This window comes from Acipenser ruthenus, chromosome 5 (genome assembly GCF_902713425.1).
Source record: "Acipenser ruthenus chromosome 5, fAciRut3.2 maternal haplotype, whole genome shotgun sequence".
NCBI lineage: Eukaryota > Metazoa > Chordata > Actinopteri > Acipenseriformes > Acipenseridae > Acipenser > Acipenser ruthenus.
This window is the reverse complement of record NC_081193.1, coordinates 38,328,051-38,344,857: the sequence shown is the minus strand read 5'-3', so window position 1 is coordinate 38,344,857 and position 16,807 is coordinate 38,328,051. Positions and strand designations below refer to the sequence as shown.

General features: G+C 37.9%; 1 protein-coding gene across 1 annotated transcript in view; it reads left to right on the top strand.

Moving 5' to 3' along the window:
- The window catches only part of LOC117402897 (PH-interacting protein-like), a 106,442-nt gene that overhangs the window by 18,202 nt on the left and 71,433 nt on the right, over positions 1-16,807 (top strand). Inside the window, exons 8-10 of the mRNA XM_059024145.1 lie at positions 11,244-11,465; positions 12,864-12,964; positions 14,209-14,279. Coding sequence (XP_058880128.1) covers positions 11,244-11,465; positions 12,864-12,964; positions 14,209-14,279 — 394 coding nt within the window. The remainder of the gene's footprint in view (positions 1-11,243; positions 11,466-12,863; positions 12,965-14,208; positions 14,280-16,807) is intronic.

The following is a 16,807-nucleotide window of genomic DNA, read 5'->3' as shown; positions in this document are numbered from 1 at the left end:
CAGAGGTGGGGAAGGAGAGGAAAATCTGAGCATCATCAGCATAGAAATGGTATGAGAAACCATAGGATGCGATGAGGGGGCCCAGGGAGCGGGTGTAGAGAGAGAACAGGAGAAGACTCAAGACTGACCCTTGGGGGACTCCAGTTAAGAGAGGGTGAGGTGTGGAGGTTGCTCCACGCCAGGTTACCTGGTAAGTGCGGTTGGAGAGGTAGGAGGAGAACCAGGCCAGAGCAGTGCCAGAGATCCCCAGGTCAGCAAGAGATGATAGTAGAATAGAGTGATCAACAGTGTCAAAGGCAGCAGAGAGGTCGAGGAGAATTAGGACAGAGGAGAGAGAGGCAGCTCGGGCACACTTAAGTGAGTTGGTGACAGACAGGAGGGCGGTTTCAGTGGAGTGGGCAAAGGGGAAGCCAGATTGGAGAGGGTCAAGCAGAGAGTGGTTGGACAGGAAAGCAGAGAGCTGGCGGTGTACAGTCCGCTCGAGGGTTTTGGAGAGGAAGGGTAGGAGGGAGACAGGACGGTAGCTCTGGAGGGAGGTGGGGTCGAGGGTAGGTTTTTTGAGGAGGGGAGTGATAGAGGCTTTTTTGAAGGCAGAGGGAAAGATACCAGAAAGTAGAGAGGTGTTGAGGAGAGAGGAGATGAAGGGGAGTAGAGCAGGAGCAGCAGCTTGACCTGGGAGGAGAGGTCAGAGTCTGAGAGGGGAGAGAAGGTGGAGAAGGAGGGTGAGTTAGTAGGGAATGCAGTGGGTGTAGGGGTTGGAGCGGGAGGGGGTGGGGGAGAGGGAGAGGTGTTAAAGAGTTTGTGGATATCTGAGATTTTAGAAGAGAAGAAAGAGGCAAAGTCATCAGAGGAGACAGAGGAGGGAGGGGAGGTTTTAGGAGGGAGGAGAAGGTAGAGAATAGTTTACGTGGGTTGTTAGTGGAGGCTTGGGTTACAGATTGGAAATAAGTACATTTAGCAGAGGAGAGTAGAGGAGAAGGAGGAGAGGAGAGTGCGGTAGAGGTCTAGGGCAACAGGGAGTTTGGTTCTCTTCCATTTCTTTTCAGCAGTTCGCAGTGTGATTCTTGCTGAGCGGAGCGCAGAGGAGAGCCAGGGTTGGGGAGGGGAGGGGCGAGCAGGTTGGGAGGTGAGAGGACAGAGGGAGTCGAGGGAGGAGAAGAGGGTGGAGGTAGCAGAGTCTACAGAGAGTTGTGAGAAGGAGTCGATAGGAGGGAGGTGAGAGAGATCAGTGGAGGCAAGGACAGAGAAGGAGAGAGAGCGGAGGTTACGGCGAGAGGTGACAGTGGGGGTAGGAGGAGCAGGGAGAGAGGGGAGAGACAGAGAAAAAGAGATGGAATAGTGATCAGAGAGGGTGGAGGGGCAGCAGGCCCTGGAGAAGGTGAGGTCCAGTTGACGGCCAGCTTTGTGGGTAGGAGGGGACGGAGAGAGACAGAAGTCGAAGGAGTGAAGGAGAGGGAGGAATCCAGCAGAGTGGCTGGGGTTGGAGAGATGGATGTTGAAGTCACCCAACAGGACAGTCGGGGTAGAGAGAGAGGGGAGGAGAGTAGATAGTCGAGTTCATCCAGAAAGTGAGTGAGAGGCCCAGGGGGGCGGTACAGAACAATGAGCAGGAGTTGACAGGGAGAGGTTAGTTGGACTGCATGAAATTCAAAGGTATTGACAGAGAGTGAGGTGAGATTGGAGGGGACAGAAAAGAGTAAGGAGGGAGAGAGGAGAAGACCCGTCCCACCTCCCCGTCCAGTGAGATGTGGGGTATGGGACAGGACGTAGAGAGAGGACAGGGCAGCAGGAGTAACAGTGTTATCAGGGGCCAGCCAGGTTTCGGTGAGAGCAAGGAAATCGAGCGAGAGGTGGGAGGCAAAGGCAGAGATAAAATCAGCTTTGTTAGCAGAAGAGTGACAGTTCCAGAGTGCACCAGAGAGTGTGCGGGAGGGGGGGAGAGGCAGAGAAATGAGGTTAGAGGGGTTGGAGGAGCAGCAGCGGAGACATAATCCTGTATGCTTGATGATTACAGGATTTTATCTTGAAATTAGCTGTGTTATTTGAGACTGGGTTTATATATTTGAATACAAATAATCCATTTGGAATTAATTCCCTGTACTGGTGTAATATGTCATATTGAAAGTGAAGGAAAATGTTGACTGTGGTTAGCTTATAGAAAGAGGTGGATATAGAATTTTAGTCCTTCTCAAGAAAAATGTAGATTACCAAATTTTTTTTTTTTTTTGAGGGATGAATGATTTAGTTCTGGCATGGTATAAATGTATTGATATGTAGCTGCAACAAACGAGAAAATAGCCACAAATTCAGAAAACTAGTTTATGGATTTGGTAACACAGTTTCTTCAAATTGCAACTGTGTTAAAAATATAGTTAAACTGTACAATCATTCTTCGCAATCATATCTGCAATATGACACATAATTGGGGTCTCCTTTAGAGCACTGTAATCTGAGTGAGAACCAATTTTCTGAATACTGAAATTGTGCTGGCCATGTTCTTATTGTTGCAGTTACATAGCATTATTGGGATATGCTTGTAACATACTGTATACCTGTAACACACGTTTATTCACTGTCAAGATTATTATTTTCAAACATAAATACATTGCATAATTGGTGGGTATGTTACTGCAACAAAGTTTATAGTTTTTCAAAAGCAGGTTGAAACTTCAAGATTTGGATAACACTGAGCTAAAAATATGATGACATGATTTTACTTTTTATTTTTTTAAATTGACTAGTTTTCTTAGAAACTAGTACTCAGAAGGATAGATACGTTTTTAAAAAATATGAACACTTCAAATCTAAATAATTGAGTTGTCAAAAATAAAAAGTAGCATACACTGGATTATTGTGCAAAATTATATTTTTGTGTAAAAACTTCCCTGCTCTGATTGCATAAATCAGCTGGTGACTTCCAGTACTGAGAGTAGGAAGAGTAAGTGCGGCGGCTCTGCCCTTTTTTAAGGGTATTAAAAGGTATAGGTAATCTTTTTTTTCTCCTGTCTATACTTTGTCTGTGTCAAGATACCATTTAACACCATGGTTTGAAAGCGATTAGGACAGCCATCTTGACTTTCTTCAGAACCATACATTAAATGTATCTGTTTTAACAAACTTTACAAGTAGAATTTAATTAAAGCGTTTTGGTGATGAAGACAGATTTTAATAGCCCCCCAACCCCCCCTCCCCCCCCCCCCCCCCAAGAAAGAAAAAAAAAATCCCTCAGAAGCTTGCAGGCATTAATGAACAATTTTATGCAGAACAACCACAAAGATGAAAGACTTAAACACTGCTGGTATTTTTCTTTTTTGGTTTACATTTGTGTAAAAAAGAATACCATATCTTTGAATATTTGAATGAAGGGAAGGCAAAGTTGTTTTTATATCCACAGCCTTTTTTTTCCTTTTGCAAATTAGATTTGTTTAAGTGATGAACGACAAACAGTACAACGGTTGTATTGGGCATTATACAGTGCATCGCAATCAGCAACCATATAAGTTGGATATTAAATGGGCATACTGAAATTTATCTTTTTGGGAGCTTTTGAATCAGATTATTCAATGTAATTTGCTATTAGGAAAGTGCTGTCAAGGCAAGTAGAACAAAGTTCAGGCACGACCAGCGTGTGTTGTATTGAAAGCAGTGTGTGCTGCGTCGGCGTGGCAAGAAATGGGCAACAACAACAAAGAAATGCTGAATAAAAGATTTACTCTATATTGAGATACGTCTAATTGAAATGCATTTTTAATTAGATTTTTTATTGTTCTCGTTTTGTGCCCAAAATAAATGAACAATGTAAAAATTGACAGTTTTAGTTTGATGAAGTTGATTCACCCAAGCACTTTGCACCGGTCAATTTTAAGGTTTCATTTGATACCAGATTTATATTATGAAGTTCATTCAACAGTCTTGAAAAATCCAGCACAGACTGTTTTTCTATTTAGTTCACTCTTTGGTTGTACACCCTCTGTTTTTATTAAGCACTTATGTAGGATTTAGCCCTGGGCATTCAGGAAATTCTAATGCCAAGTTTAGTATTTGCTGGATTTTTGAGTATGAGAACAGTTAGCAGCATATTGGTACAGCTTGGTTGAAAGTGGTCAGCACAAATATTGCTGATCAGGTAGTTAAGATTTGTTTTTATCAGTACATTTGTCTTGGATTCAGATTTATAAACACGTGGGTCATTTTGAAAGTGGACAAGGTCAAATAGGAAAGTTAAAAACTGAAGGGTTTGATCAACAGCTTCAGTTTTTTTGGACTCTGCAACTTTTGATGTGACCATGTCCACATTTTGATTGGCTCTGCCTATTTTTGTGTGATAGTAATATTTTCTGGTTTGTGTTATTTCATGTATTCTGTGTTTCATAGAGCATACAAAAGTGAATCGTATATAAAACATTTCTATATGTATTGTTTGTCAGTTTTTCATCTGTTGCAGACAAAACCTATACTGAGTGAAATTATCATATGGGACGTTAGTGATGGTAAAACAAAAGGGGGGATTATGTTAAATCTTGAGTAAAAATGCACGGTGGATATTTTGTGTTGTGCTATTTTATTTTATTTCACTTGTTTCTCCCACTGAACCCAAATATGACTTTGTGAGGTTATTGTCAAGTTATATTTTTCCTTGTATTTTCATTTTCTTTTTGAGAAGTCTCCTTAAATTCTGTTATTGATCTGAACTTTATCGTTTCAGAGTTCTCGTCATTGCTGGGTTGAATGTCAATGTCTTTATTTAAAATGTATTATTTCTTCTCCATTGTACTGTGCTTGTTGTGGCTTGAGTGATAATGGTGACGGTATGAACCTGCTGACCAGGGAGGGTCATGCCGTAGGAACTTGTATATTATAGGAATAGATTTTTTTGCATGTACCTACAAAGATTACAAACATATATATTTTTTCAATAGCTTTGTTTCCATGGCAACATAGAATATATGTTATAATATCTTTAAAACATTAGGTTTTGGGGGCTCCCGAGTGGCTCATCCGGTAAAGGTGGTCCATGTGGAGTGCAAGATGTGCCCTATAGCCTGGAGGTCGCCGGTTCAAGTCCAGGCTATTCCACTGCCGACCGTGGACGGGAGCTCCCAGGGGGCAGAGCACAATTGGCCCGGGGGAGAGCTTAGGTCGGCCAGGGTGTTCTCGGCTTGCCGCGCACCAGCGACCCCTGTAGACTGACCGGGCGCCTGCGGGCTTGAGGCTGAGCTGAGCCTAACATACAATTGTTTTCTCTCTGTTTCATTTATTATCTCTGTTTCATTTATTATTATTATTATTATTATTATTATTATTATTATTATTATTATTATTATTATTTTTATTATTATTGTTATTGTTGTTATTATTATTATTATTATTATTATTATTATTATTATTATTATTATTATTATTATTATTATTAACAATGGTAGGTGCAATTGAGCTTTATAATACAAATTCGTTCTTCTGCTTGTTCATTTTCCAATGTTTGCATATCCTTGTTTTACCTACATATACATACATACATACATACATACATACATACATACATACATATACACACACACACACACACACTTTCGTTTATACTTGGGGTGTACAGTACAAACTGTTAGTACCCACTGACACAACTTTTAATGACATTGCTGGAATGTTGGGGCTGTGGCGTTTATTTGAAGTTTTACGGTATGTCTTTGTGTGTGATTACGTCACCTACCAGCCCTGCTGCTGCCTTCCCCCGTGCACGCTACAGTATTAACATCGCTTTTGTTTATTTCTTTCCGTGCTACCTGACTTTAATAAAGCTATAATTAACAATATTAAACCATGGCTGTTTCTTAATTAAATAATATTTTTTATGACGAAGAAACAAGCTCAAAGCTATTTTTCTAGCTATGCATTCCTTAAAGGAAATGGATCTCTTTACTGTGTAAAGGATGTAGTCACTACACTGTTTATTTCATAAAGACATTCTGTCTGGAGACACACCTCTTGTTAAATCTTGCAAATAAGTCAGAATTAGCAAAGAAATAATAGGGAGGATTAATTATGCGTTTACATTAAAAGGGCTGCTATTTAAATTACAAATGGGTAATACACAGCAGTGAACCTGTTTAGAACAACGAGTCAGTCAACATGCTTTTTTTTATCAGTGTTTCATATTTTATTCTGGTTATTGTAATGCCAGTAAAATGCTAAACTTAATTTGTGGAGTACTGTACTTAGGATTAATCTCACATGACATTGGGGGGCGGAATTGGCCATTTTTGAAAAACATTCTCAAGAATGGAAAATCAGAAGCCCTAAAGATGGTTGCAATTGAAGGCAGTAGAGACGCCACTGTTTTATACAGCAGTATAAAGCAATTTTTTGCAGGCCTCCAGTTAAACATGCAGTCAATATCTATGATAACAACTGACAAGGCTGCATTTATGATAGGATCTCAGACAGGCTTCATAAAAGTATATATACGCTTTATAAAAATTCTATTTGTTTTATATATGTAATCAGAGGATGATTCAGAATCGGAGGCAGAGACACAGTAAATGTCTTGTTTCAATTTAAAGTAAATTGTAAAATTGTTGAGATGCTTGTGTTGAAATATTGTTTCAAAATTGTATAATGCAACAAAAATACATTAAAAGGGTTTATGCTTGGCTGAAGGTTTCTCACTGAATTTACCCTTTCTCAGTCAAAACGGCAAGTTTCTCAGTATCTAAAAAGCTTAGAGGGAACACTGCTGTAGTGATGGTGACATACTGTAGATTTACACATAGAAATGTGTATCTGCCTCCCTTTTAATACTGTTCTTGAGGAATCAAGCTGATTTGTGCTTTCTGTGTATGAAGCTGGTATTAGAAAGATTAAATGCAATTGTGATTCAGCTGCTGTCAGCCTTGTATCAACTGCAGTGTAACAGAGTCTTGTAATGAGGGTTGATATTATTTGTGGCATGAAATTAAACACTGATCACATGATCTCAAACTCATTTTTGCATAATATAAATCTGGCACAAAAATAGCTTTTTGCATTCTTTTGCTAAAGACATTTGCTTTATCATTTATCTTCAGTTCTGTCTTCAAAATATTAATTTATTTAATATTTATAGGGTCTATTAATTTGGTCTAAACAGCAGTGGATGTAAGACATAATAAAATGTGTGTACCAAGATAATGAAAATCTAATGGTTATAATATTTTAGTTTGTAAGAATAAGTAAAAATAGCCAGGGATGGGCTGGTATTTTATAAATGTGCTTAAATGTTAACTTGTTTTTTGTTAAATTAACTGGAAAACTATACATTGTTTTATTTTGCAAGGCTAAAAATGCTATTTCTTAAACAGTGTGTCATGTTGAAAACCCACATTTTATTCTCCCACATTGATAATATTTTCAATAATAAAAAACAGTTTTTATTAAATTTAAACTATGACATTAAATGTAAACCTACTGCTCTTAGCTGCCACAATGATTTGCAAAAAATTATACCAATCAGATAAAAAAAACAAATCCAAGATAAATGTAAAATACTAGATAGGGGGCATTGAGATATTTAAAGAATAATTGTTTCCGTGGAAAATGTGAGTAATTTCCATTTCACATTTCAGATGCATGCAGCAGTGTGACAAATAAATCATCAGGCTATTGATTCACAATACCTTAGATGAGAATTGATGTGGAAACTTTTCCTCATGTTGACAGAGTTGTACTTTTTTAATATGTATTTGTAGTACTTCTTTCTTATGTTAAAGAGTAAGTAGCGGGGTTCTGAAAAAATATAGCGTTATACGTTCCCATGTGTTGCTACAACTGTTTAAATAACGTACATGTAATTTTTCATTGTCAACATCCTGACAACTTTTTACACGTATAACTGTAGCCTGTTTCAAAGCTATTTTCAAAATGGCTGCTCAAGTGCATTGGGGTTTGAGATCTGTCCTCAAATTTAAATTGCTGCAGGAAGAGCGATTTAAAAAAAAAAGTGCTCTGGCTTTTCTGTTCCGTACCACACCATGGATTTTTATTGCTGTTTGTGGGCAATAATCCTTACACTGTTAGTGCACTAGAGCGGCTATATTGAAAAGATCTTTGAAACAGACTCAAGTTATAAGTGTAAAAAGTTGTCAGGATGTTAACAATGGAAAAAAAAAAAAATTACAGGTATGTTATTTAAACAGTTGTAGCAACACGTGGGGATCTGTAACTGTATTTTTCAGAACCCCGTTTCTTACTCTAAGTGGGACTGATAACATTTTGAATTATCCCAATTTAAAAAGAAATGTGTCATCCTGTAAAGGTTTACAAGTGGTTTGCAAAACAAAAGAAATTCTAATTTTAAATTAAAGGATAAATTAACTTTTACATGTTATCCTAAAATTAACTCTATACAGTTTATTTATTTACAGTGTTTAAGAAGTTTGTTGTCGTTTTTTTTTTTTTTTTTTACTTTTTGTTTTTGGAAACCATCTGTAGTAAAAACTGAACAGCCAACAATGGGCAGGCTTTTCTAAATAATGAGTTAACTGAACAACTCGACTGTGACATTGGCAGCTTTGTTTTAAAAAACAAAAACAAAAAAAAAACACTGCTCATTGGTTTTCATATTTATTTTGCTTCCCTAAGCTACAGTAGAACTTGTAGGTCATGAGTCTTACCACTTGCTGCAGCATGCAGTATACCTACTTGCCAACATTTGGAAACTGTTCAGCAGGACGCATATGCAAAAAAACCACTATCACATAATAATAGACATATCCCCTCAACTTAACACCACACGACCAGCATGACACTAAACATAGACACAATGAAGCGCTCTTACCTTTGTATACCAGTAAGTTAGTGATCAGCAGATGTGTCAGCCGCACGAAGAGCACATCGTGTGGTTTTCACTAACAGTGCTGTGCAGAATAAATGAATTTTTTTCTATGTGTAAATATTGGGACTTTCTTTCTATGCATCGGGACGTGGGACGTTTGCTAGGAAATCGGGACTGTCCTGACCATATAGGGACTGTTGGCATGTATGAGTATCTGAAGCATGGCGTGTGTAGTTCATACTAGTGGCAGGAAAGTTAAGGAGCTTTTGTGTCTGCAGCTGAAACTACCTCTTAGGGAATTCCAACAAGCTGGTCTGATCTCTGGAGTGGTGAGTGAATTGTGAATTGCGCTATTGCCCCGGTTTATTGCAAAACAGAAAATAAAAAGGTTGAACAAAACAAATGGCACGGTGGCCAAAATAAATAGACAGACAAACAAACAGTGGACGAACCCCAAAACAAGTATCGTGCGAGTCCTCCCGCACAAGTAGCATTTGTTTTAGATTTTTTAGTTTTTAATTATTTTCTCCTTCTCTCTCCCGATCACACAACCCTGAGTGCTTTGTGCATCTATATATACAGTTGTGCCAGGATTCAATTACTAATTAATTATTCACTTGAATCCCAGCACGTGAACTAATCTGTGCACTCCCCGTGCTCGCATAGTAATACACATTTTATCTGCACGTGAAGTGATTGTGCAATCCTCGTGCCTAAATACAACTATATAATTTAAATCACTTGTGCTACATAGCCCCATTATATCCCGTGCACCAATACATATACACCACATGCAACAACACACAAAATATGCACATGGGCAGGGGCATCCCGCCACAATCCACCATAATACTTGCCCAGCAAAACAGTTAAATAAATAGTAAGTGATTAATTAAATGTATAAGGTAGGCCTGTTCATTTAGTGATTCCAGAACACCATGTCCCTCGACATTATACAGTGTTCTGCAGTCAAATATTTACAAGTAGGGAAGCAAAGTTATGATTTTCCCAAACGGAAACCGACATTTGCATACAATTTCAAACCAAAAGATACTACTGCCAAAAGATAAAACTTTTGAATTTTTTTTTTTTTTTTTTTGTACAGTGAAAAAGCTTCAGCGGTTGTGGGAGCTCATTGAACTCCATGCTATATGTAATCATTTTAATATGGTAACAAATCAAAAGTTATGACAAGACTTACCTGATTGCCCTGAGTGTGAATAAGCACAGCTTCTGGGTGTTAAGATGTCTGGGTCCAGTTTTCTTTTTAGGTTTATTGAAGAAAGGTGCTGCTGCTAACCTAATCCTTTCATTTAAAATTACATTAAAAAAAAGACATCTTAAGAGTTGAAAAGCTGATGCTGGATGTTTTGAGGTAAAAAATCGTAAAATAATCTGTTAAAATATCCTATGTAGACCTAATAAAAAATTTAATAACGATGCTAAACTGACTAAAACAGCCAAATTCAAAAGTATAGATGCTTCTGTGAGCAGGTCAGTTTATTATTTAATGTAGCTTAATTTACTGATACTGTGCATTTATTGAAATTAGTTTTGTTTGTCTGATTACTTTGTTGCTGCATACTATCGGCACATTGATTGAAATCAGTGTAAGGGCCTTATCGTGAATTCATATGTACTATAGTAGCGGGCTATAGTAAACCAGCATATTAAACAACAATTTTGTGTGTTTTCTGGGGGGCTGGCAGTGGGCCTAAATTAAAGCTTTAGTTTTTTGCTGATATCTAGGTGACATTTTAAATTGGAAGTGTTTCCTCATCAGAGACTATTTTAAAATGCTGCCAAACATCTTCATCCCTTTCAAGCCAACATGTTCTACTCAGACGTAATTTGACACTTACAATCAACCGTGGCGACAATCTGGGTACCAGGAAAATTATAAATAAAAAGGTTGAATGTCTCCAATACAGTATTTTTTTTTTTTCTGCATTACGTCTACTTGTATAATACATTTGTATGAGGGATGCAGTAACACTCTATTGAGCTTATTTATCACAATTTTAAAAATAGTTTGGTTTTAAACTTTCATTTCGGTTTTATTAAAAACCAGTTGAACATCAAACACATTTGGAATGACTAACAGTAGTGTGGAGTGGTAGGGCAGCAGTGTGGAGTAGTGGTTAGGGCTCTGGACTCTTGACCGGAGGGTCATGGGTTCAATCCCAGGTGGGGGATACTGTTGCTGTACCCTTGAGCAAGGTACTTTTACCTAGATTGCTCCAGTAAAAATCCAACTGTATAAATGGGTAATTGTATGTAAAAATAATGTGTAAAAAATAATGTAATTGTATGTAAAAATAATGTGATATTTTTCTAACAATTGTAAGTTGCCTTGGATAAGGGCGTCTGCTAAGAAATAAATAATAAGAATAATAATAAAGTAACTCTGGACTTCTTGTGCTCTAATTGATTTCAGGGCTCAGATGATTGTTTAGTTAAGATCTGGGCGACTGATAATGGCCGGCTGTTGGCCACACTGAGAGGACACGCGGCTGAGATCTCTGACATGGCTGTGAATTATGAGAACACCATGATTGCTGTAGGCAGCTGTGATAAAATGATAAGAGTCTGGTGTCTTCAAACCTGTGCCCCCCTCGCTGTTCTAGAAGGCCATGAGGCATCTATCACATCACTACAGGTAAGACAAGGCAATAGTTTTTTAAAATCATGTCCTTTTATGTGGTAAACATTTTGTATATATGGAACAAGTCACTTCTCTGTCCATTGGGTAGAAGCAGGACCCCACTATAGGCAATGTGTCATGACAGTGAGGCTGTGATGTGTAAATCATTTATATAGTCACTTGGGAACTGAACTGCAATGGTGGAGAAATTATATTTGTCTCATTTGACTGGAGTGCAAGCTGTGTAACACATCATTCTACCTACCAAATATCTGTGCACTGTGACTGTGTCCTTTACTTCCCTGTTGCTGTTCAGTCCCCAAATGTTTTTATAACTATCCTGTAGAAGACCGCTTGTTACAGGAGACCACTTTAATCTAGAACCGAACCATATTTACCCATGGAATCTTTTTTTATACCGCATCCCTTTTCCCCCCCGAGAAGGTCATTTAAATATCTTCCCAAACAAAACAAAATAGTTGGTCCATAAAGGTGTGGGGCTGCATCACCAGAAATAGCGATTTAGTTCAAACCTGAATTATATGGAGATTTTACTGTGCTTCTGGATGTGGATTAATTGGTCTTAATTTTATTTTCCTATATGACAGCGACACCAAGTTCACCAGTTAAGCCTATTAACTTTTATAGAACGCAAACAAAAAAATAAAAGCATTCTGAAATAAGAATTGCTATTCTTGAATGCCTTTGGGGACATACGGACCAAAAGATAGTATAGCTCTGAGAAATGCAGTGTTGATCAGAAGTCATGCAATCAAGGACCAGGTGTCAGTGTTTGCAAGAGGCACGTCTGTAATTCAAATGTTGTAGATGTGCCACTGAATGAAGGTGGTAATGCATGTGATTTCTCTGTAGATTTTGAGTTCTAGTTGCTTTACAGGTGGTCGGTGACATTACTATTTGCGTGCCTTCTGAATAACCCTATGGCATTCTAAAGGAGATTTGGAAAAGTATTTTGTAGATGCGTGGCATGAGGTAATGCAGTAAAAGCAATGGTAAAGCTAAATTATTTTCAAATTAGTGCATAAAACTTGAAGTCTTGAATTAATTATTACTGAATAATGTGACTTAACTTGGAGATGTTACTGTTTTCTATACAGTGTGTAGTGCATAATATATGGTAATTAAAGTAAACAATATCAAGAACTATATGTTGAAATGAAGAAAAAGCTTCAGATGACAGCCTGACTAGTAATTAACTGGTTTTAATTAGCATTTTCAGTTAATTCCACACACACCTGGACATCTAACAAAGTAAATTTGTTATTATTGTAAACTTGTTCTGTTAGCTGTATAATTGACCCTTTGTCCAGCACCAATGAGGTCCTGACAGCTCTGCTTGTACAATATGATTTTAATAACAGTTGTGAACACCTGCCTCTGATTTGTTTCTAGTTTTCTCCACTGTGCAGTGGCTCCAAGAGGTATCTGTCTTCCACCGGGGCAGACGGCTCCATTTGTTTCTGGCAGTGGGATGCCAGGACATTAAAATTTAGGTCAGTTGCTAATTAAACCAATATTTTTGAATATATAAAAAAACAGGATCACCCTACCAGGTAAAAAAAAAAAAAATGTGAAAATGATCTTGAATTTTGTTAATATTTGTTATGTTTTGTTATTTTCACTTGGATTGTAGCTGGACTTATACCCAGGTAGCCTGGATACAGAAGATTTATAAGAGATCTTAAACATGCTGTGAAACTGTCCCAGTAGTATTAATGCTGTGTTTCTCATTAATAAGTTGAAAAACGGCATGCTCGGTACCATGTGTTTACAGAGGCTTGGATGGAAGCATCCGTAACAAGCTGCTACTGGGGCATTGAGTTGTGTACTTGCGTCTGTCACACAGGTCAACCTTGTGTTATCAAAAGCAGTGTGAAATCGCGTACCTGACCCGCATGTCACGGGTCCTGACCCAGGTAGAGCATGCCAGTTTGAAAGGGGCTTTAGAAAACAGATATTACCAATGCAGAACATCAGGGTACAATATTTCTTTTTTTTTCTTTAACCCCGCAAATGTTTATACTGTGGTGACTGCAAGAGTGGTACCGAATATCGTACCAATATTGTATTTTTTTTAAAGAATTCCCTGAAAAGTTTTTTTTTAAATGTACCATTGCTGCTTTTTCAAAAATTCAATTAATCTCATAAACCATTTCAGATATAGACTTTATATTTTTTGTATTATTGAAACATTGATCAAAAGGTGCTGTTCTCTTTGACCTAGTTTGGCTGCCGTGTTGTGGCCATGTAACTTTTTTTGATTTTGGATGATATAGACCAAACGCTGAGAGAGAAACTGTATTCTGTGATTCTCTTGTCATGTTTATAAAAATTGTCCAGTAAAATTGTTACTTATTATTATTATTATTGTCATGAAACTAAGTTGAAATACAGTAGCTGTGATAAATAAGAGTTGATAAAAAGGCTGGAGACAAAACCATGTGAATCCAAAACTTATAATGATATGTGTTTTATGTGTCTTTACTATGCAAGACTGTGTTGACTTTTACTTTGTCTCGCTGCCTTGCAATTTCAGCCAAGAACTATTGGTTTCAAATCTCTTGGTCTTTGACAAGGGAGATGAATTACTTACAACTGAATTACTTACTTCCTTTTATCTCTTGTAAAACTGCAGTACGTATAAGGAGGAACCTTCTATTATGATTGTGTGTTTTGCACAGTTTTTTTTTTATGTACATACAGACAAAGTTACTGAACTGTCCTTTTGTGTTTTTAGTCAGCGACCAAGTAAATTTACAGAAAGGCCAAGACCCGGAGTCCAAATGATCTGTTCTTCCTTCAGTGCTGGTAACACATTCTCACTTTATTCGCCTGCTTTTGGTTTTAGATTCCTTGTTTGTGGAGGGTTTTTTTTTTCTCTAAAGCTAAGCATTTCAACTAGGAAATTTGAACAAATGGCAGGGTTTACATGCACCTGAAAATTGACTCTACAGTGATGACTGTGATGTTGTCAGGTGAATACATCGTGAAACAGCAAACTTCAATTTTAAATACTGGCTTGGTCCTTTTGGCAGCGCGACTTTAATGGCAGGGTCAGTCGCTTTCTCATGATAAAAATAGCTGTAAAAAGCCATGTAAACCGGAGCAGGAATCGTTCTTGTGGCTCACGAGATTTCGGCAGTCAAGATCCCGTTCTTCTGACTTAATCTCACGGAATCTCCAGCAGAAAGGCCGTACAAAACATACACACCCCCAACACACAGACACACACACACAACATATACAGGTAGTGGAAAAAAATGGAAACGCCAATGTAAAGTTACTTAATAGAGCGTTGGGCCACTATGGTATCCCGCTCTGTGGAGTTCTCGACGGACCGTTCTTGATGAAACTGGCTGCTTGAGCCCCAGGTTGAAATTTGCAGTCAATTGATCTGCAGTTGCTCGCCTGTTTTGCCTTGCACTTTGAATTAATGCACGGATATCACGATCCTGGAGTATGCGCTTCCTCCCGCTGTTGCCCTTTGCTGATGATGTCTTTCCCTCGGAGTTCCATGCCGACATCACCTTAGACACAGTTGCTTGTGAAACATCAGCAAGTTGAGCTGTCTTGGTCACTGAAGCTCCTGCCAAACGCGCCCCAACAATCACCCCTCTTTCAAAGTCACTGAGGTCTCCTCTTGCAGCCATGCTAGCCATAATTATAGGCAACCAGGCCTGTCCAGCATTTTTATACATGACCCTAAGCATGCTGCGATGTTATTTGCTTAATTAACGCATGAGCCACACCTGTGTGGAAGCCCTTGCTTTCAATATACTTGGTGTCCCTCATTTACCCAGGTGTTTCCATTTTTTTTGTCCACTACCTGTACATTTATGGACTACTTTAACACTAGAAACACTGCGGTTATACTCATACCTACAACCACCGACGGCAGTCATTATTACGGAACATTGTAAACATCATTAATATTAAAATGAAAGACTATAGAATACAACTATAGGATACAACTCAAGTGTTATTCAAGCACATCATATCAAACATCTGCACAGCCGAAACATGAAATGGTTTATTTTCTAACTTACCACATATAAAGCACTACTACCAGAAATGAAAAACTATAGTAAAATAAACATTTCAAAAGAAACTAGTGTGTAAACAGGTTTATCTACATACAAAACTGTAAAAACAAAAGTAGTTTTTAATCTAAAACGAAAGTAACATGATTTCTATTGCATGTGTGTCACTCGCAGCACAGAATCCAGGTTGAGCTGCTGCACTCTGCAGCTTTGCAGTTTTCTGATCGTAATGTTTCTGCTGAAGTGCTGTGGCTAGCTTCAAGATGAAATCTCTCCTACTGATATTTTTCCCTGTGCGTTTCTTGTACAAAACAAACAAACTGATGGCTGCCAGGTCCAGTAGAGAGAACAATAGTCTCATATATATATATAAAAAATAGAATATTGTAGATTATATTTAGGGCTTCTGTTTTTCAGGTTTTATTAATTGTATTTTTCAGTGCTTATTTTAAGCTATTTTCGAGTTTTATGTAAATTGTTTTTTTTGGGGCTTTCGTTTTTGATATACTGTATGAAATTAGTGTTTGGCTACTTTTCAAAATGCTTGAGCGTTTTTTTTTTTCTCTCAAAATATGTATAATAGTAACTTGACAGTACTTGCACACTTAAGTTGTACCCTTCTTTCCTTTGCTGTCTTCCACAACAAAATCCCTTTGGTCATGGGCACATTCTTCTGGGGTTTTTGTGTTTGCATTTTTGTATATTTGTTTATTTAGCAGACACCTTAATCCAAGGCGATTTACAGAGATTTTTGCCACAATTCTATTTTAGATCCTCCGTATCTTAACTGTAATACACCTTTAAATCCCGCTAACTAGCCTCTATCCTGATTGTAATCTCGTTTTCAATCTCGCAAGCAGAGTCTGTAATAGAGATGTAGGAATGTGCTCAGTAGTTGGGGCGGGTTTAAAGTATTCAGAACGAATCAATGATAGATGCAAATCAGGAAGGCGGGACATTGCCCAGCAGCGCTGGGAAACGTATTTATTATTATTTTTGTAGTAGTTTTTATTTTTTAATGGGAAAAGGTAAAGTCACTATGAATTGATTAACCATTTCCACAGTTTTTCCAGTGTTTCGTGGCTATCCACCAATTTCATTTTTTTTGTATTGGGGGTGGGAGGGGGTGTTTTATTGGGTTTTATCGGTTAAAACCAAAAATCAGAAGTCCTAGTTATATTCAAAATAAAAACATGTATTTTAAAATGTGGTTCTAGTGTTAATGAAATTTAACTTTTAGATGTTCCACAAACACACACACACACACACACACACACACACACATAAATTCTAAGT